Source organism: Paramormyrops kingsleyae, chromosome 17 (assembly GCF_048594095.1).
Source record: "Paramormyrops kingsleyae isolate MSU_618 chromosome 17, PKINGS_0.4, whole genome shotgun sequence".
NCBI lineage: Eukaryota > Metazoa > Chordata > Actinopteri > Osteoglossiformes > Mormyridae > Paramormyrops > Paramormyrops kingsleyae.
The window spans coordinates 18,031,114-18,051,578 of record NC_132813.1 but is presented as its reverse complement, the minus strand read 5'-3'; the positions used below and the strand labels follow the sequence as shown (position 1 = coordinate 18,051,578).

The window sequence follows — 20,465 nt, the reverse complement described above, 5'->3', positions numbered from 1 at the left end:
TACCATATTTTAACTTTATCGGTTTTACTTTGCAAAGCACATTATCCCTGCCCAAAGCCCCCAGTAAGCAAGCCAATGGTAAGGGAAACTCTCTAGAAGGAAGAAACCTCAGGAGGAGCCAGATTCAAAGGGGAAGCCCATAATCCAGGCTGGCACAGGAAGTCAAATGAACAGGATGGCAGAATCTTTATTTACACTGTCCGAATTTTTAAATTAAGTGAATGCAATACGTAAGCTCTGGCAGATATGGCTGTGGCAGCATAAGTAGGAGGGAAAGGCAGGTGGGAACGCAGGCATGGGGAGTCCCTGAACATCAGCACTCCAATTCCACGAGGGAGTGTGAAGCTAGAGTGACAGCACTGACAGTTCAGCTCATCCAAAGCCAATGGCACCGATCCCCACCCAGCTCTGCACCTCACAGTGTAGGCTGTGGAGTGAGTGGTTAGCTAGAGCTAGAACTGCAGTCCCTATAAGCTAGACTAAACAAGTGTGTTCTTAGTGTAGTCTTGAATACTGAGTGTGGGCCTGAATCTTGCACATCTGCTGGGAGACGATTCCATAGTTCTGTAAGAGAACGCTCTGCAGCCTGCCGCAGTTCTTTCTACGTTAGGTACTAATAATTATCCTGCTCCTAGGGATCGAAGCAGGTTACAGTGGTGCGATAGCGATGCACATAATCAACATGCCGTACTTTCTACTGATGCCCGGCAGTGACATCATCCACCCAGCCACGTTGCCACACGTAGCGAGGGTAAACATTGTAAGTCGAGGAGCACCTGAATTGACACTGTACTATGTATAAATATTACATTTCTAACTGCCCGTTCTCTCAGAGGTATAGGGTAATATGACATCAGTAACAAAAACATCTCCTCTATATTTAGCCTACTTTAGCTTACCGTTTAAGCTGAACTCATGCAAATGCTGAAGTAGCGGATCTAACCTGCATCAATATGAGCTTCAAAATTAACCAGTGCTGTCGGATGTTAGGGTAACCCTGTTTGTCCCGTGCACTTATCTGTCGACCGGACTGCGTCCTCCCTCTTTGGCGCGTTTTCGGCCACTCTGCGTTGTATTTATTTTACTGGAGACGAAGGGACGACCATGCACACAGGAGCGTTCGCTTTCTTGTTGGTCCGCTGCCTCTGCAGTTTATTTCTTGTGCAGAACACATGAACACTCAGCGCTTTCCTTCGACGTTACAATCGGATTCAAAAGAACACTGTACCAAGTCTCAATAACCAGAACATTTTAGCAGATTTCCTAACGACCGCTCCATATCCGTAGTGGGATACTTACAACCGATATTAAAACAATTAATTACTGCAAATAAAACGCAATGAATAGTACAATATGTTATAAAACACAATGCTACTGCCTTATAAAACATCTTGGGTACATAATTTCAAAGGAAGACTTAAAACAATATTACATTTTCACTAACTGAAAAGAAACACTCCTTACCTTGTGCAGAACACATGAAAACTGAGCAAGGAGCACCGCATAACCTAATATAATTACTAATTGCATCTAATTACAATTAGATGATAGACGCCATCTAGTATCTGGGGGGTGGAACTACACCCTACGTTAGGATGAGCCTCGGCAGCATGCAATACTATTCTGGTTTTGTTTTTTGGAAATGTTAAGGCAGCATTAAACTGCCCACACTGCCTGTGAGGGTGTGTACTATATACTGGATGCTTTAAGCACCATCTCCCCTTGGCCACCCCAGCTGGTTAGAGCTCTGCTGGTTCATAACTCGTCACGTTTCTTGAAGCCACCTGACACTGAACCTGACCGTGGTCAGGAGCAGCATGGTGGTCAGCTGCCTCTGGCTTTCAAGTTGCGCTTCTCTCATGCTGTTTCCATCCATCCATCTGTCCATCCATCCTTCTATCCATACCTTTGCCTTAATATACATGTTAGATGTATTCAGACAGAAAGCAGCATGCTGAACTCCTAAATCAATAAAATGCCAACACAGAATATAGAATATTTTTTCTGTATTATATGAAACAATCACATCTTCTTTAAAAAATCAGTTAATATGGCTCATTGCCTTCTATTCAGCAGTAAGATAAGCGAATTAACAATCAGCCCCTGATTTCCCCCTGACATTTATTCAAATACTCCGGCCTCCCCCCAATCTCTGTGGAGATGGCATCTGCTTTCCCTCCTCCAGGGGGAGCTGGTGTCTGTGGGTTGGCGCCATAGCCTTGTAGGAGCCAGTCCTCTGTATAGCAGATTAACTCCGATATTCCTGCCTGCAGAAGCAGGCCAGTTATTTTCGTCTGGATTAGCTTGGCACAGAGCTGCAGGTTACAGTATCAGCATTTAAATATCAGCACACCATTGCTACACTCCCTCCACTGGCTTCCTTTAGCTGGTCACATCAGATTCAATGATGTGATGCTCGCCTACACATCCAAAAATGGACCAGCACCCTACCTAAAAGAATTGATCGCATCCCACACTGCATCACGCTCTCTCGGTTCCTCCAGCACCAGTCAACTAGTCCCACCATCTCTCAAGGCGCAAAGAAGACATGCACCTAGGCTTTTCTCTGTTTTGGCATTTAAATGGTGGAATGAACTTCCCGTAAATGTCCAAACTTCTAAGTCACTGGGTGCCTTCAAACGACGACTAAAAACCTACCCCTTTCGGAAGTACTTGGATTAGCACTTCCAGGACTATACTGTTATTTTTAAAAAATGTATTACTTGCCAACAGCTTTTAGAGTGATAGTCTGATTAGCCAGGTTCTGCTGAACCAGTATCAGAATGCATTGACTGATGAGACTTCTAAGCACTTATGTAAGTCGCTGTGACTAAAGGCGTCTGCAGAAGAGCTTTAAATGTAAATGTAAATTTTAGGCTTCAGTTTATATATGACAAGAGCAGCATGTCTTCCAGTTACAGACTGGGGACAAAGGAGCACTTCATTTCAGTTTGGAAGGCAGCTTTCCCCTACTGTGTATTAGTAACAGCAATATTACGGGTACCTGATCCATTCATCACAGTGCCTGTGGTCCAGACCAGGCTACTGACCTGATTATAATGTCAGTCTCCTCATCAGTGCCTCATGAAAAGGAGAATTGTGCTAAAAAAAATTAAGTTAGACTCCTTAACATGATCACTGCTTACTGTAAGCTGCCAAGTTCTTCAAATATTCAGTTTGCAGTTAATTCTTTAAAAAAATCTCTTGAAGTATAGGGAAGTTTGAAGTATAGCTTTGCTCTAGTTTCAGATGCGCATGTTAATGATGCATCTGAAGCTGCAGTCTTTGTTCCTGCTTTCCCTCTTCCCTGGCTCTCCTCTGGCATGACATGCTGTCAGGATGCCCCCGCGGCCTCCCTGCCAGCCGTTCTCTGTTCCCAACACCTGATGGCTCTGTGGACACAGAGAAAGAGGCGACGTACATTAACAGCAGCGTGCACATGAACACAGAGAGGGAGGTGATGTATGCTAACAGCAGCGTGCACATGAACACAGAGAGGGAGGTGATGTATGCTAACAGCAGCGTGCACATGAACACAGAGAGGGAGGTGATGTATGCTAACAGCAGCGTGCACGTGAACACAGAGAGGGAGGTGATGTATGCTAACAGCAGCTTGCACATGAACACAGAGAGGGAGGTGATGTATGCTAACAGCAGCGTGCATGTGGACACAGAGAGGGAGGTGATGTATGCTAACGGCAGCGTGCACATGAACACAGAGAGGGAGGTGATGTATGCTAACAGCAGTGTGCACATGAACACAGAGAGGGAGGTGATGTATGCTAACGGCAGCGTGCACGTGAACACAGAGAGGGAGGTGATGTATGCTAACGGCAGCGTGCACATGAACACAGAGAGGGAGGTGATGTATGCTAACGGCAGCATGCACATGAACACAGAGAGGGAGGTGATGTATGCTAACGGCAGTGTGCACATGAACACAGAGAGGGAGGTGATGTATGCTAACGGCAGCGTGCACATGAACACAGAGAGGGAGGTGATGTATGCTAACAGCAGCGTGCATGTGGACACAGAGAGGGAGGTGATGTATGCTAACGGCAGCGTGCACATGAACACAGAGAGGGAGGTGATGTATGCTAACAGCAGTGTGCACATGAACACAGAGAGGGAGGTGATGTATGCTAACGGCAGCGTGCACGTGAACACAGAGAGGGAGGTGATGTATGCTAACGGCAGCGTGCACATGAACACAGAGAGGGAGGTGATGTATGCTAACGGCAGCGTGCACATGAACACAGAGAGGGAGGTGATGTATGCTAACAGCAGTGTGCACATGAACACAGAGAGGGAGGTGATGTATGCTAACGGCAGCGTGCACATGAACACAGAGAGGGAGGTGATGTATGCTAACGGCAGTGTGCATGAGGAAATCCATGCCGTTAAAACACTCAGCAGCCGCATTACTTTTTACCAAAACTCCTGGAACAAATTTCTTGATCTATTTATCCTCAAGTGGAGAAGAGAACCCAGAAATCGCACTTCACTAATACCCCCCTCCCCATATACACCCTGACTCCGCCTTTAGCCTTTATAAGCTAATGACAGGACTGGGCAAATGAGGGGACGACCCTTACCCAATGACGGCCATGGGGATGAGGAGGAGGCCAGCTGCCAGCAGGAAGGGCAGCCCCTTCATGATGTGCAGCGTGACGGGGTACAGGGAGCTGAAGACCCCACTGGCCACCAGGGCGCAGAGCCCCTCCACGCAGGCCACCGACGCAAACAGAGCACCTGGTGGGGGGGGCGGGGGGGGGCGACAGGGCCCATTTTTACATACATTCCTGGGGAACTTCAGCTGTACTTTCAGACAGATATTTTGCATTTAATGCTTAAACCATATTGGGGAAAACATGTTTGTATAGCTATAGAGTTTTGTGGTGCTAGGGGGCGCCAAATTCTGTAGAGGTAGTTTTTTAAAGAAAGAAGCGCCAATTCCCAAATACGACTGTCATAAGAAATTCATTTTCTGACCAACGTGCGCTTTTATGACCAAATTTCTCATGCCTGACAACACACACTGCAGTGAGAGATCTATTCAGTAGAATGTACAAAATAGTGGAAATGTCCAATTTATGAAGGATGACAAATTGAGAACGTAAGTTTGAAATAAAGTCGTAAGCACAGTAATGGTCACACCCACGTTATCGTGATTTTCACCTAGCGACCATTTCGCTTAATGATCTGGTCACTGGAACAGAACTCAGTCACTAAGCGAGTAGTGGCTTTATGCTTTTTTAGAAAACCACTGCAGAAACAGGAGTCAGAACCTCTGGACCGAAGATTGACAGACAAACAGGCTTTTGGCTCATGCTTGTATGGTCCCTACGTGAGGTGCCATCGAAACCACACAGAACCACAGCAAGCTCCAATCCAGGCCCGGGCTCACCTTGCTCCGAGGGTCCAGCCAGCTTCGACATTTTTGAGCGCAGTACCGGTGTGGTGGCCAGGAAGAGAAAACACAGACCATAACCTGGTGACACAGAGGAGGAGCGTCAGAAGAGGTGCCTGATGGTGACTAAGGCCTGGCAACTACACCATCTACCAGCCATGATCCCAACACATCATACTTGTTAGACTCAATAAACTAGACATGGTTGTGCTCCTTAAATCCAGCAGATGGCACTATAACACAGGGATCCGGACTGCTACAGCACCAAGCTAGGCCAAGTGGACTTCCAACCTTCATGCTGATACGCTGACAGAGTGCAGCAAACATGCCAATGGTGGAAAGAGCAAAGCCTTTTTGAAACAGCTGCGACGTGGCACTGATATGTAGTTTTCTGTGATCCGGCCAGCCAGGAAGTATCGAGACAATTTTTTACAGAATTAACATTTCATCTCATTTATTGATTCCTTTTTATCAGTTATATAGTTTATCACCTATTTTCACACCATGCATTTTGGAACACAGACTGTGCGCCTTTGCCCACAGACTTACCCGTGAACATGAGGCCGGTGCTCCTGGCTAAGGAGATGACCACCAGGCCGGCCACGTTGGACACCAGACCCGCCACAGCTACCCAGGAGTCCTCCAAGCAGCATTGCATGACGCGCAGTCCCAGCAGGCTGCTCAGGTAGGCCAGGTAGAGCGCGGCAGAGCCCAGCCCCACAAGCTCGGGGCCCCAGCACAGCGGCTCACTCAGCTCGTACAAAACGTAGAGGTCCCGGCTGCCGAAATGCACCGTCACCACCACGAAGAAGCAGAGCAGGTAGAGCCAAAGCAGGCCTCGGCGCCGCCACCCCCCTGCACAGTAGAGCCGCCGGAACGCCGCATGGTGCTCCGGCGTGAGGAAGCGGGCCGCTGGCTCGGGGCTCACGGACTCGGACACGAAGACAAACACATAAGCAGCCGCCGCCAGGTTGCAGGCCAGCGCCAGCCAAAAGGGGCTGGTGTATCTGCAGAAGAGAGCCGGCAGGAGATGTCAGCAGCTCACCTGATGGGACACTTTTGGCGGCTTGTGAGGATCGTACAGGGCGCTGTACTGGCAACCAAATGGAGCTTCATGAGGCATTTGCTGTATTTTCTGAACCCACCAGATGATTCTAGATCAGGGGTGGGCAATCTTATCCAGAAAGGGTCGCTGTGTATGCCTGTTTTCATTGCAACTCCCTAATTAGATTACTAATTAGCGGAATGATTGGCTGAAGAGTCCTCACACCCGGGTTTGAACAGCTGTCCTAAATGTTATCCTAAAAACCTGTATACACACCGGCCATTTGCAGATAAGGTTGCCCACCTCGTGCTATATGATTCAAAAAGGCTAGTGGGGTGAAATATACCAAAAATGTTTTGTGAAGCCTCATTTGGTTATTTCCTGTCGACGGTAGCACCCCGTACCCCTGCGCCCGACGCCATGGGCCTCCAATGGCACCAGCAAGCATGCCAGCCACCCCAAGACTGGCCTCCAACACGGCCACGCGGAAGGTGCGGGAGCGACCGCTGCTGACGTCGGCCACATAGGCGAAGCAGCCGGCGAGGATGGCGTTGAAGTCACCCGTGAGAGCGCCGAGGAGCCGCCCAACCAGGAACCACCTCACGGGCAGCTGCAGGTACATCACCAGCAAGTAGATGGTGGCCTGCAAGGCCAGGCCCAAGCTGGCGATGACGAGCACTGGCTTCCTGCCCACTCGGTCGCTCCAGGAACCCAGCAATGTCACCATGACGACCCCCACGGCGAAGCCCCCCAGGTTGATGTACATGCTCCAGTGGGCGGTGAGGGTCTCAACCTCCTTGGTGGGATGAAAATATGAGGGCAGAGTGAGAAGTACTCTCTAAAAAAAACTTTAAAAGTAGATATCTGGCCTGCATGGACCAGAAGCACCCTCAGAAAACACACAGCATCATGGGAAATGGAAACTGGCAATTTCCTGTTAAGTCTGACATATGTAACAGCAAGAGAATATGAGCTGCACTATTACTTCTACCATAACGGCCAGAAGTGGGAGCACTTAAAGTCACTATGAATCTAGTTCTGGAAGAACTTTGGACAGGTTTCCTGAGTATCTCATGGACCATGTCTCATGGTTTAAGGTTAGGATTTTGGGGTTAACGTTAGATCTAGGGGGTTTCGTTGTTAATGTAAATTACAATGACAATAAAGTGTTTTCCATGTTAAGGTTTTAGGGTTACGGGTCCCATGTAATACGGGATCGTCCCGGTTTGGAAAATAAACTGGTGTGTGGCAACCCTAGTTACGGGATTTAGGGGTAGAATTAGGCTGCTTAAATGCCGACTGATACTTATTTTCACTTTCAATTTCATAAATACAAAAAAGTTGAGTTTGTTTATGTTAAATCACAAGCAAAATATGCAGCACCGAACATCTCCGAACAGCACTCTGATTCCGCCGTCAGCCTGCCAGTGCGTTGCGCCCTATTCTTCCGTCCCAGTCCCCCTCCGCTTCCCCGGTACCCTGTCCCCCACCTTCTCCAGCGCGTCGGGCGGCCCACTCGAGTTGCCGCATCCCCGCGTCGCAGTCCCGTCGTATCCGACGGCGGCGCTAAACCGCTCCCAGAGGTACTGCGTGTACAGCGGCATCTGCAGCGCCAGTGAGAACATGGAGAGGAAAAGCACCGGCTCCACGGTGACGCCGAGCCGGCGGGGAAAGCACCTCGGCTCCCGCTTCGCCCCGTCCTCCGGCTCCGGCCTCCCCCCGTCACTCGATCTGCCGTCGTCCTCCGGTAGAAGCGCTTCGGTGTCCGAGGCGTCCATGACCAAACTGGAGCTCCTCTCGCAAACTAAGCCACAGCAACTACTTCCTGGACGCCTAACACCTAAAAGATAACTTAATAACTAATGAAAAGCTGGGCTCCTAACCAAAAAGTACTGTTGTGTTAATCATTTTACACGTTATGTAGCCCGTTATACAACAAAACGATGATACGTTTATACGTATAGAAGTTAAGCGGACCTAAGTGCTATTCCATAAAACGGGCAGCAGGCGGCGTCGTGGTTCAGGGACTGCGCTGCAAATGCTAAAGTCTTTTTAATGTTTTAAAGTAATTATCCGACATTGTGAAGGGAGGTTTGTGTATTCCCTTGGATAAAACGGTGAGGTAAACGGTCTATACACATCTACAGTATAGCGATTCCTAAACAAGACATAAGGCAGACTTGCCACAGACCTTAGTTTGGATGACGGTATTTTCCTGACATCACTGTTTTTTAGACTCTGCATTTTCTCGGAGTTATAGCAGGTAATGATTAAATCCTTCAGTACAAGCTCTCCCTGAAGTCTTGATAAAAGAGACTTAGACCTGTTTATCTCGTCAGTAACATTGATTACTCTGCAGTTCTTTGAAATCATCCTGCCAACTTCTTAAACAAGCAGCGCATCTTTATCAAAGCACGAGGCCGTAACTGCAGTGTGGGACGCGCTCACGCTGCCATGCTGATACAAACGGAGCAGCACCTGCCTGCCTGCTCTAAGACGCTGGGCTCGTAAATTTTATTTTATCTTGCTGTCCTCACTTTAACCTCTTTAGTCTATTTCTGCAGGAAAAATCTTTTGTGATTTTGTCTTCCTGGCATAACATTTGGACTTCAACTAGAAAAACAAAGTTTATTCAAATCAGCAGTTGGTTTATAAAGAATTAGTGAAATTTGTTAATTTTCATACAGTTTAATATCCTGAAAGTCCAAAAATGTATCTTCAACTGTACTTATGTATTATTAACTTTATCCCCAGTTCTGAAAGTCTTAAATCTGTTGTTGCTGGTATTCAAGAATCGACTGACTGACTGATGACTCAGACAGTGAAACGCTACCAAAAGTGTATTTTTTTTAGTTTAACAAAATATGGGATTGCATTAATATGGAGGATTCGTGAATGGAGTGAGACACTGGTGAGCGAGGAGTTGCAGACGGGGCTCCACATGTGACGTTTGTGCAGATGGCAGGGCGAAGGAGACGTTTAGTACTTTTGTGAAGCTTTTCTTACTGGACTTTGAGCATCTCCGGTAACCTTATCAACGCTGTACACATACCTACGTTTTAAAAGCTGGTCGGAATGGTAAGTGTCGGTTGTTATGGTTATATAAGGTCACACTGAGTGTGTGTGTGTGCTCTCTGAATAAAGGTTTTTGCTTATTTTTTGTCTTGTCGAACATTATTTTGTTATGTTAACCTGTTTAACCCTGAGCCATTTGAAGTATAGTGTTTTACATGATGACATTATTATTAAGGATCTGTTTCAGGAAGCGTTTTGTAGTTATTTTGTTAAAGATTTTGGATTTTGTTAAAGATTTGTTGCTATTTTTAAAACTATTCACTTCCTTTATTTTACAATACTCAGTGCTCACTGACACACACACACACACAAATTATGTGTATGTATATATATATATATATATATATATATATATATATATGTGTGTGTGTGTGTGTGTGTGTGTATAGATAGATGGTGTGTTCCTGTATATGTAATTATAAAAATGATGGTATATTATAGTCTTTTTGCCAATTTGAGGTTTACAACTTTTATCATTACTGCTGATAGCAAGTTTCCTTCTGAGTGACTGGAAACATCTTATCCTTCATCTGAATCATAAAAGATAAGTTAATAATGGTTGAGAGCAGCCACATTTTGGCAGCTGTGGAAGCTCCACGTCCCACCCAGATCCCTATAGCTGGCATTAAAGACACAAAGAGCAGGTATGGATATTAATGCAGGGCAGCTGCCCAGACCCATCCGTGCCCCCGGGCTTCACTCCCTCCCTGTAGAGATTCTCATCGCTTGACTTATCTCATCAGCTGTGAACTCCCTGCAGAAGTTAATGAATCACCTTTGTACATTTTTCATTTTTAGATCCTCTGACAATCCAAAATACATATAATTTTTTTTCAGGTTTTGATTGCTCAATCTAAATCAAGTAAGGTTAAAAGTTTGTACACCGGCAGTTAACCTTAATATTCATACATGTAGCATGTAGTGTTAGAGTATGTGTAGAACCATATGGTGCATGTGATGGCAATTCCCTGGAAGGTGCCCCCCCCACACACATCTCAGTCACATGATACCCAGTGCAAATGTTATCATCCCCTTTCTGACAGGCATCTTCATGGTCCATTAACAGTGGTCGTAGATGAGAGGTGCCACCATAATCCCATCACCATATCAACACCTACTTCCAGTTTATTGAGGGGGGCAGGGTTCTGTTAAGCATGGCTGCAGCTCAACTGCTCACACCAAACTCAGCATTTTTGCCATTGAGCTGTTTGCTGAATCATCAATAGCTGAATTGATAAAGGAAGTCAGAGCCAGTATCAAGTTATGCAGCTTTTCCAGCTATTAAATGAAAATAGCTTGTAACAGAACCACTGCTGGCTGTTCAACATCCCCCATAAGTACCAAGCTTCCCTCTGACGGCCTGGAACATCTCTGGAGGCCAAATTACTCTAGCTGAATTTCAAAAAGCCTGGATTTTACATTTTCACACTGGTGTTAAATGTGGCATACTGGGCTAATTAGCAGAATGTTATTAATTCAGAGCAAACATGCAATTAAGCTCTGTGACTCCTCGTTCTCTCAATCTCCTCTGTCGCTCATAGCAAAAGTTTTTAACCCTCCCCTAAAGTTTCGGGTTAATGTTTAATGACTGCTCAGAGTTATATACGCTGCTTTTATGGTGCTCTTTCTTTTCAAATGTGGCTAGTAGTATATTCCGGATTAGAGGAATTTTTTGCTACAGTCACTTCTTGCCCTGTAGGCATTTTGCTATTTTCCACCCCTGGTTTTTCATTTACTCTGAAGCTGAGCCATGGCTGAATGGTGGAGATGGATGTGGAGTCATCGGAATTATTTGATCATCTTCCTGACCCCACTGTTGATCCTGCCCCTGCCCTTGGTCATTAACACCCCGGTAAGATGCCTCTGTATGAGTGCAGACCTACATTCTTTCTGTTTGAACGAGAGCAGGCCTATACTCTTTCTGTTTGATTGAGAGCAGGCCTACCCTACTTCTCTCCGAGTGAGAGCAGGCCTACACTCCTGTTCATGTGAGTGCAGACCTATACTCTTTTTGTTTGAGTTAGAGCAGGCCTACACTCCTGTTTGTGGTAGCGCAGACCTACACTTCTTCTGTTTGAGTGACAGCAGGCTTATACTCCTTCTGTTTGTGTGAGTTCAGACCTACACTTCTCTCATTCTTGTGGGTACAGATGTACACTACTTTCTGTTCGTCTGAGTACAGACCCACACTCCTTCTGTTTTTCTAAGTGCAGACCTACACTTTTATTCATGTGAGTACAGACCCACACTTCTTTTGTTCTTGTGAGTGCAGACCTTTATTTCTCCTGTTCATGAGTATAGACCCTCAATCCTCCTGTTCATCTGAGTGCAGACCTACACTTCTCCTGTTCATTTGAGTACAGAGCCACACTTTGCTTGTTCTTGTGAGTGCAGACCTTCATTCCTTCTGTTTGTGAGTATAGACCCACACTCCTCCTGTTCGTCTGAATGCAGATCCACATTTTTCCTGTTCATGTGAGCACAGACCCACACTCCTGTTTGTCTGAGTGTAGACTTACACTTCTCCTATTTGTGTGAGTACAGACCCGCACTTCTCTTGTTTTTGTGAGTACAGACCTACACTCCTGCTCGTGCGAGTACAGACCCATATCTATTTTATTCTAATGAGCGCAGACCTGCACTCCTCCTGCCTGTGTGAGTGCAGACCTGCACTCCCCCTGTTCAGGTAGTGCAGACCCACACTCCTCTCGTTTGTTACGTGATGTTTGTTTGTTTGTAAGTAGAAATCTGGTCTCCATCTGTGTTTGTGAGAGTGCCCTGTTCTCCATCAGTGACCAGATTCCTCTCCATCAGCTGCTGTCTCTTCAGACCATGGATTTTTTTTTTTGCTTGATCAGTCTGGTAGCAAACGGGAATCTTGAGCACATTTTAGTGGCACATTCTGCTGGATTTTATGGCCAGTGGCTTATTAAGTTTTTATAATCATAAAATGCTGCTCTACACTTTTATTACTGTACTGTACTGAAGGAGGTACCTTTGAAGTATCATAATAATTAATCTTTATTGTAATTACCTGTAATAATAACAATACTGTCAGGACTGCTTTGCTTTGCTTTGCTTAGAATCGTAAATTACTTCTTTAATGAATATTCCCCAAACCTCACAGAGTGGGCATTTTTCGAGGAAGTCACTCTGACTCATATATGGAAACCATAGTTGTGATTGCTGACCCTACCCTGGACTCCAGTCCATCATTAAACACCTAAATGGATCCATATTTTCTAAAGTTCATGGCTTTGAAAAGGTCTTAATGATCTGCTGAAAACATCACGAAGGATTAACAAAAATGCAAGTAGCTGCTTCTGTCACCTGATACGCCTGAGGAAACAGATGTGGTCCCTGCTCTTTGTGTGCATGTGTGTTCTGTGTATGGGTGTTAATACTGACTATTGGCACAGATGCCGTGATTTGATTAGATTCAAATTCACAAGCTAATGATTTGATTCGATCCCAATCCTATAGGAATGAAATATGAATTACTGTATTGCAGTTTAAAAAGCCCTAAACAGAACACAAACTTACAACTGCAGAGTCACTGAAAACAAATTGTAAAAAACACTAAAGAAAAGCCAAAGGCTTGTATACAAAAATATTTCTATTTTAGCAACATACTGTATGGGTATTGCTCCTTAAAAAACAAAGCCAACCTTTCAAAGCACAAAAAATTACTTCTGACTGAAAAGAATAGCTGAAAATAAAAATGGGTAAGTGTAAAATTCACATGCTATGTTTCAGGACTTTAATGTAAAGATATGTGCAAAAACATCAATTGGAATATTTTTATTTGAGGAACATACATGAAAGTCAGCCCTGATCATAAAATTTGATTTACAAGTGCCTGTTTGGATTTCATTGCAACTTCATTTAATCTACATTTGACACACATTCATTAACATGCATTCAAACCAGATCTGTTGTTATATTTTGACCTTGTGGAAACATTTTTTCCCACAAGGGGAAGCACAAGTTTACAAAAATCTGTGAATGCAATCAAAAAACTAAAAATACCATATTTGGTTACCTATGGTTAATGTTAGGGCTGGGTTAGGGGTTAAGGTGTTATAGTTAGGATAGTTAGGTTATGCCCAGAGAAATTAATGGAGAGTCCCTGCAAAGATATAGATACCTAATCTACTGTATATGCCTATGTTTGTATTTTCTCCCTGTGTTTTGCCTGCAGTCCAAAGACATGCATTTAGCTGAATCGGCGTACATAAATTTCCCAGAGTGTGTGATGCTGTGCTCTCTACTGGACTAGCATCCCATCCATGCTACACCCCTGCCCTATACTGCCCCCCCCTGACCTTGTACTAGATAACCAGTTTGGAAGATGGATGAATTAATAAAAATTCAGAAATAAAAATGATCCTACTGCAGGCAGTTTTTTGTAATGTATCCCTCCGATAACCTGGAAAAAAAAACTCCTTGGCTTCCCAGAGACACAGAATAGAAAACAAAAATCCACCGATCAAGCGTGATCATTTATCTCCTGAAATTCTATCAGGCTTGACGCTGTTTAAAGTGCTTTCCTCTTCTCCACTGAGAAAAGGATCTGTGACTTTGCGGGGCTCGGGGCCCACTGGCCTCGGCGATGCCTCTGACCGGAACCGGCCTCATGCTGCTCTCCCGCCTCCCGCTGCAGGAGGCTCGGTGTGGCTTTGTCATCATCCTCATGGCTCTGTACTGGTGCACCGAGAGCCTGCCCCTGGCGGTAACAGCACTGCTTCCCGTCATCCTGTTCCCTATGATGGGCATCATGGAATCCGGAGAGGTACGCCGTGCGTCTGCAGGACGGGCTGATAGAAATCTTAGCAGGCAGCCATCAGAGATCAGGCCTTGAGAGAGATGGGGGAGGGGAGTGTTCAGAGGAGGCTGACTGTGAGTGCTGCCCCCTGCAGGTGTGTGTGCAGTACCTGAAGGACTCCAACATGCTGTTCATCGGGGGCCTACTGGTGGCCATCGCCGTGGAGCACTGGAACCTGCACAAGCGCATCGCCCTGCGGGTCCTCCTGCTGGTGGGCGTGCGGCCGGCGCTGTAGGTACCACCCCCTCCCCTGCGCACCTCCCTGGGCTGCTGAGCCTCGCCCACCCTCCCCAACCCCTGCGGCATCTCTCCGCAGGCTCATGATGGGCTTTATGGGCACCACGGCCTTCCTGTCAATGTGGATCAGCAACACGGCCTCCACCGCCATGATGCTGCCCATCGCCCAGGCCGTGCTGGCGCAGCTGAGCAGCACGGAGGCCGCGGCAGACGAGCGGGAGCAGCGGGGCGGCGAGGACAACCAGGCTTTCGAGATGGACAGCAAACTCAAGGAGGACATTGTGGGTGCGTTATTGTTGTGCTGGGGAGCATCACTGAGCTCAATTAGCATATCGCTAAACTCTTTTAATGCCGTAGAGCTGTTTTAGCATGCAGAGCAGACCACCTTGCATTTGACTGCAGGTTACAGCTGGACTGATTACCATGCATGTGACAAATAAAATCTCTTGAATTCCCTAAGTCCCTGACCTCTTTTAGTGTCATAGGTCTGTTTTAGCATGTCACGGATCTATTTTAACATGCCACAGACCTCTTTTAGCACATCACAGAGCTCATTTAGTACGTCAAAGCTCTTTTAGCATGTCACAGACCTCCTCTTGAGTCACTGAGCTCTTATAGCATTTCACAAAGCTTTTTAGTGTCACAGAATTTGTAGCATGTCACAGTGCTTTTTTTTTTAGCTTGTCACAGTGCTCTTTTAGAATGTTACAGCGCTCTTTTAGAATGTTACAGCGCTCTTTTAGCATATCACCGTGCTCATTTTTTAAGGCTGATTTTTAAACCTTTGATTATCATGAACAGTTTAGTATTGAAAACAACCTTTCTGTGTCAAAATTCACAAAATAGAAAACCTAACTTTTAAAATGCTACTGATTATGATGTTAGACATTGTAAGTTCAAAGTTAGGGTGTGCTAAGGGGGGAGAGTTGAGGCTCACTGGCTCTCTCCACCTTTTAGAGTCAATGAAGGATGCGGAGGAAGGTGACCAGAGGAGGGAGCGGAGGGAGCAGAAGTACCTGAAGCTGTCGAAGGGCATGAGCCTGTGTGTCTGCTACTCAGCCAGCATCGGGGGCACCGCCACCCTGACCGGCACCACCCCAAATCTCATTCTGAAGGGGCAGGTGGATGAGTAAGCTCAGCGCCGCCTAACCCCAGCCCCAAACCTCATTCTGAGTAAGCCCAGCGCCGCCTAACCCCAGCCCCAAACCTCATTCTGAGTAAGCCCAGTACCGCCTAACCCCAGCCCCAAACCTCATTTTGAGTAAGCCCAGCGCCGCCTAACTCCAGCCCCAAACCTCATTCTGAGTAAGCCCAGTACCGCCTAACCCCAACCCCAAACCTCATTCTGAGTAAGCCCAGTACCGCCTAACCCCAACCTCATTCTGAGTAAGCCCAGTACCGCCTAACCCCAACCTCAAACCTCATTCTGAGTAAGCCCAGTACCGCCTAACCCCAACCTCAAACCTCATTCTGAGTAAGCCCAGTACCGCCTAACCCCAGCCCCAAACCTCATTTTGAGTAAGCCCAGCACCGCCTAACTCCAGCCCCAAACCTCATTCTGAGTAAGCCCAGTACCGCCTAACCCCAACCACAAACCTCATTCTGAGTAAGCCCAGCGCCGCCTAACCCCAACCTCAAACCTCATTCTGAGTAAGCCCAGCGCCGCCTAACCGCAACCCCAAACCTCATTCTGAGTAAACCCAGCACCGCCTAACCCCAACCCCAAACCTCATTCTGAGTAAGCCCAGCGCCGCCTAACCCCAACCCCAAACCTCATTCTGAGTAAGCCCAGTACGGCCTAACCCCAACCCCAAACCTCATTCTGAGTAAGCCCAGCGCCGCCTGACCCCAACCCCAAACCTCATTCTGAGTAAGCCCAGCACCGCCTAACCCCAACCCCAAACCTCATTCTGAGTAAACCCAGCGCCGCCTGACCCCAACCTCAAACCTCATTCTGAGTAAGCCCAGCGCCGCCTAACCGCAACCCCAAACCTCATTCTGAGTAAGCCCAGCACCGCCTAACCCCAACCCCAAACCTCATTCTGAGTAAGCCCAGCGCCGCCTAACCCCAACCCCAAACCTCATTCTGAGTAAGCCCAGCACCGCCTGACCCCAACCTCAAACCTCATTCTGAGTAAGCCCAGTACTGCCTAACCCCAACCCCAAACCTCATTCTGAGTAAGCCCAGCACCGCCTAACCCCAACCTCAAACCTCATTCTGAGTAAGCCCAGCACCGCCTAACCCCAACCCCAAACCTCATTCTGAGTAAGCCCAGCACCGCCTGACCCCAACCTCAAACCTCATTCTGAGTAAGCCCAGCGCCGCCTAACCGCAACCCCAAACCTCATTCTGAGTAAGCCCAGCACCGCCTAACCCCAACCCCAAACCTCATTCTGAGTAAGCCCAGCACCGCCTGACCCCAACCTCAAACCTCATTCTGAGTAATCCCAGTACCGCCTAACCCCTACCCCAAACCTCATTCTGAGTAATCCCAGTACCGCCTGACCCCAACCTCAAACCTCATTCTGAGTAATCCCAGCACCGCCTGACCCCAACCTCAAACCTCATTCTGAGTAATCCCAGTACCGCCTGACCCCAACCTCAAACCTCATTCTGAGTAATCCCAGCGCCGCCTAACCCCAACCCCAAACCTCATTCTGAGTAAGCCCAGCGCCGCCTAACCCCAACCCCAAACCTCATTCTGAGTAAGCCCAGCACCGCCTAACCCCAACCCCAAACCTCATTCTGAGTAAGCCCAGCGCCGCCTAACCCCAACCCCAAACCTCATTCTGAGTAAGCCCAGCGCCGCCTAACCCCAACCCAAAACCTCATTGTGAAATAAAAATCTCATTCTCCCAGAACTTTTTGGAGAAAACACCTTTACTCTTCCCCTGGTAGGCTGTTTCCAGACAACAACGATGTGATCAACTTTGCCACCTGGTTTGGATTCTCCTTCCCCAACATGCTCCTGATGTTGATACTCTCCTGGTTTTGGCTCCAGTTCATGTTCATAGGTTTCAAGTAAGACACACACCCATATTTTGGGCTTCAGCATAAATGCTAATGGTCCTCCAGAGTTCAGACCCTGATGCATGATGGGATTCACAGAGGTTTTGAGGCTAACCGTGGGTGGGATTATTGTGCTCTGTCAATCAAAATTGGTGAACTCAGTCCCCACTGGTTTCCCTGTAAGTTTCTAATGGGTTCCCTTTGAGTTAAACAAGGCAGCAATTGACGTAGGATCATAGTAGCGCCCCTATGCATGAATAGCGTCCTTTGGGGAGGATGAGTGTGGTGTGATACCCAGTGCAATGCAGGCAAATGCAGAGCTGACAGGCTAGTGAAACCCGCAGCTACAATTCTGAAAGCTGCCACCAATCCCTGACATATGACTTGCCCCATAGCCTCAAGGAGTCGTTTGGCTGTGGGAAGAGGAACGAAGGTGATGAAGAAGCCTACCAGGTGATGAAGAATGAGTACAAGAAGCTGGGCAGCATTTCCTTCGCGGAGGGCAGCGTGCTTGTCATCTTCGTCATTCTGGTGCTGCTGTGGTTCACCAGGGAGCCTGGGTTCATGCCTGGCTGGGCTACAGTGTTATTCAATATGGACAAACAGTGAGTGAGGCATTGGCATCATGTTCTTCCTCAGAATGGATGTTAGTGTAGCTAAACCCATCAGCAGAAACCGTGTAGACCTTCAAAGGCCATGTATGCTTTACAGCACAGCTGTCAGCCTTTCTTGATGAACATAAGTCATGAAAGGTCCATTTAGGACCTGTTCTACTGAGTGTTAGGGTTAGGTCTGAGGAGCCCAGCTAGCTGCTGTTCTAACGATGGTACGTCTTGTGTTCCAGATACGTCACTGATGGCACAGTAGCCATCTTCATGTCTATGCTGTTCTTCATTATCCCATCCCGGATGCCGTCACTGGCTTATCGTGGAGGAGGGGATGAAGGTGCATGTGGTGAGAACTCCTTGACACACACCCCCCACCCTTCCCAAACTAATCCCTTAGCTGGACTAGATTCCAGCTTTTTGAAAACCCCTTTTCATGTCGGTCTTCACAGTGGTGATTGGCTTGAGTGACCAGCTTTTGCTCGAAAGTGTCTCCTGACTGTAAACATGTTGCTTGAGGCTTGAATGTTGATGCGATGCCTCAGGGGCTGACTCTCCAAGGTCATGTGTAAGCGTCCCTGTGAAAACGCCCTTGTGTTTTGTAAATATAGACAATGTCATCATGATTAAGTGCAGCAGGCCCTGGCGGCGAGTCGGGGAATGTTTCTGAGATACCATATCTATTGGAATGGAGGGAGGTGGTCTGTTTGGCTGGGAGATACATTTGGGTGTGTAGAGAGGGGTCTGAAGTGCCCATCTAAGTGGAAAAACCGTGAGGTCCACAATCTTGTTCCTCACATTTTCTTTTCCAACTTTCAGAGGAGAACATCAAGGCTCCACCAGCCCTGCTCAGATGGGAGGTGGTCCAGGAGAAGATGCCCTGGAACATCATCCTGCTGCTGGGAGGGGGCTTTGCCCTGGCCAGAGGCAGTGAGGTTGTCTATCAGATGTTTCCATACATTTGAACTGTGTTTTACATTTCCTGTACTGTAGTAAGAGGATCGACCCGTGTCGCCTTTGTAATGTGTCGCCATTTTAATGCGACGGCTCTGTGAGCAGGTCTCGGGCTTGTCCCTGTGGTTGGGGGAGAGCCTGACGCCCCTGAAGAGCATCCCCCCGTTCGCCATCTCGCTTCTGCTCTGCCTGTTGGTGACCACCTTCACCGAGTGCTCCAGCAACACAGCCACCACTACACTCTTCCTGCCCATCCTGGCCTCCATGGTGAGCCCCATCCCCTGCATGAAAAGAGAGATCTTGTGAGGAAACCCAATTGGGGCAGCAGTAGCTTACAGCACCTACTTTTTGGGGCATTTCCCCCCAGGCCACCGCCATCCATCTGAACCCGCTCTACATCATGCTGCCCTGCACCCTCTGTGCCTCCCTGGCATTCATGCTGCCGGTGGCCACCCCCCCCAACGCCATTGCCTTCTCCTACGGCCAGCTCAAAGTCATAGACATGGTGAGTGTGTCCGACGGGAAGCCCGCGGATGTTTCTCCGTGGCCATCTGTGAGGCTTCCTGACTCCTGGCTTCTGTCCCACAGGCGAAGGCTGGCTTCGCTCTGAACCTCATCGGCGTCCTGGCCATCAACTTCGCCCTGAACACCTGGGGCACAGCAATGTTTCACCTGGACACCTACCCATCCTGGGCCAACACCACGGGCCCCGCCTGAGCCTCCTGGAGGGGGGAGGCACCCAGAGAGCAAAAAGAATATTCCGCACTCAGCCTCTGTGAATAAACTGCCTCATGTACTCTGCAAAACCATGTCCTCTGCCTCCCCAGGACCATAACAGAGACCCCAGAGTCAGCCCTCCCTGCAGCACCCGTGTTCAGCCTCAGGCTTGGCCCCCCATCACACATGCGTCCAGTTTGGGGGGGGGGGGGAGGTGATGGCAAACAGCTCCCCGGTTACAGTTTGTGTAAATTAACATTTGTTAACTAAAATAAGCAGAATAAGGACAGTGTTGTCTTCCAAATGTAATCACTTTAAAAACAATTATTGCCTAAACACTCAAAAGTCCCCTACAGATGGAAAATTAACACGTTCATAAATGGATTTTATACTTTTATATGTGTGTTTTTTCCAAAGAAAACGATATCAGTTGGACATACCTCAGAATCTTTTGGCTCGAATCAGTAAAAATATTTATTTTCCTTATTTTCTGAATGTAATATTTATCTGCCTTTCTCAAAGGAATAAATCCTGCAGAGCAGACTTGTGTGAGTGAAAATGTATTTGCGAGCACAAAGCAACACGAT

At 47.4% G+C, this 20,465-nt stretch overlaps 2 protein-coding genes across 2 annotated transcripts; one reads left to right on the top strand and one right to left on the bottom strand.

Annotated features, from left to right (window-relative positions):
- Positions 1 to 1,991: 1,991 nt before the first annotated feature.
- Positions 1,992 to 8,707, bottom strand: slc46a1 (solute carrier family 46 member 1). Its single transcript, XM_023845146.2, has 6 exons — positions 7,946 to 8,707; positions 6,860 to 7,251; positions 5,960 to 6,417; positions 5,408 to 5,491; positions 4,596 to 4,752; positions 1,992 to 3,392 (listed from the first exon to the last, which is right to left on the bottom strand). The coding sequence occupies exons 1-6, from the start codon at positions 8,231 to 8,233 to the stop codon at positions 3,335 to 3,337; spliced, it is 1,437 nt and encodes a 478-aa protein (XP_023700914.1). The 5' UTR covers positions 8,234 to 8,707; the 3' UTR covers positions 1,992 to 3,334.
- A 2,468-nt stretch (positions 8,708 to 11,175) lies between these two features.
- LOC111860951 (solute carrier family 13 member 2-like) lies at positions 11,176 to 20,387 on the top strand. The gene is made up of 12 exons (XM_023845134.2): positions 11,176 to 11,382; positions 14,194 to 14,322; positions 14,450 to 14,586; positions 14,672 to 14,877; positions 15,550 to 15,721; positions 17,492 to 17,614; positions 17,998 to 18,207; positions 18,447 to 18,556; positions 19,027 to 19,142; positions 19,267 to 19,428; positions 19,529 to 19,666; positions 19,750 to 20,387. Exons 1-12 carry the CDS (start codon positions 11,281 to 11,283, stop codon positions 19,876 to 19,878), a joined length of 1,734 nt encoding a protein of 577 aa, XP_023700902.1. The 5' UTR covers positions 11,176 to 11,280; the 3' UTR covers positions 19,879 to 20,387.
- The last annotated feature ends 78 nt before the right edge of the window (positions 20,388 to 20,465 follow it).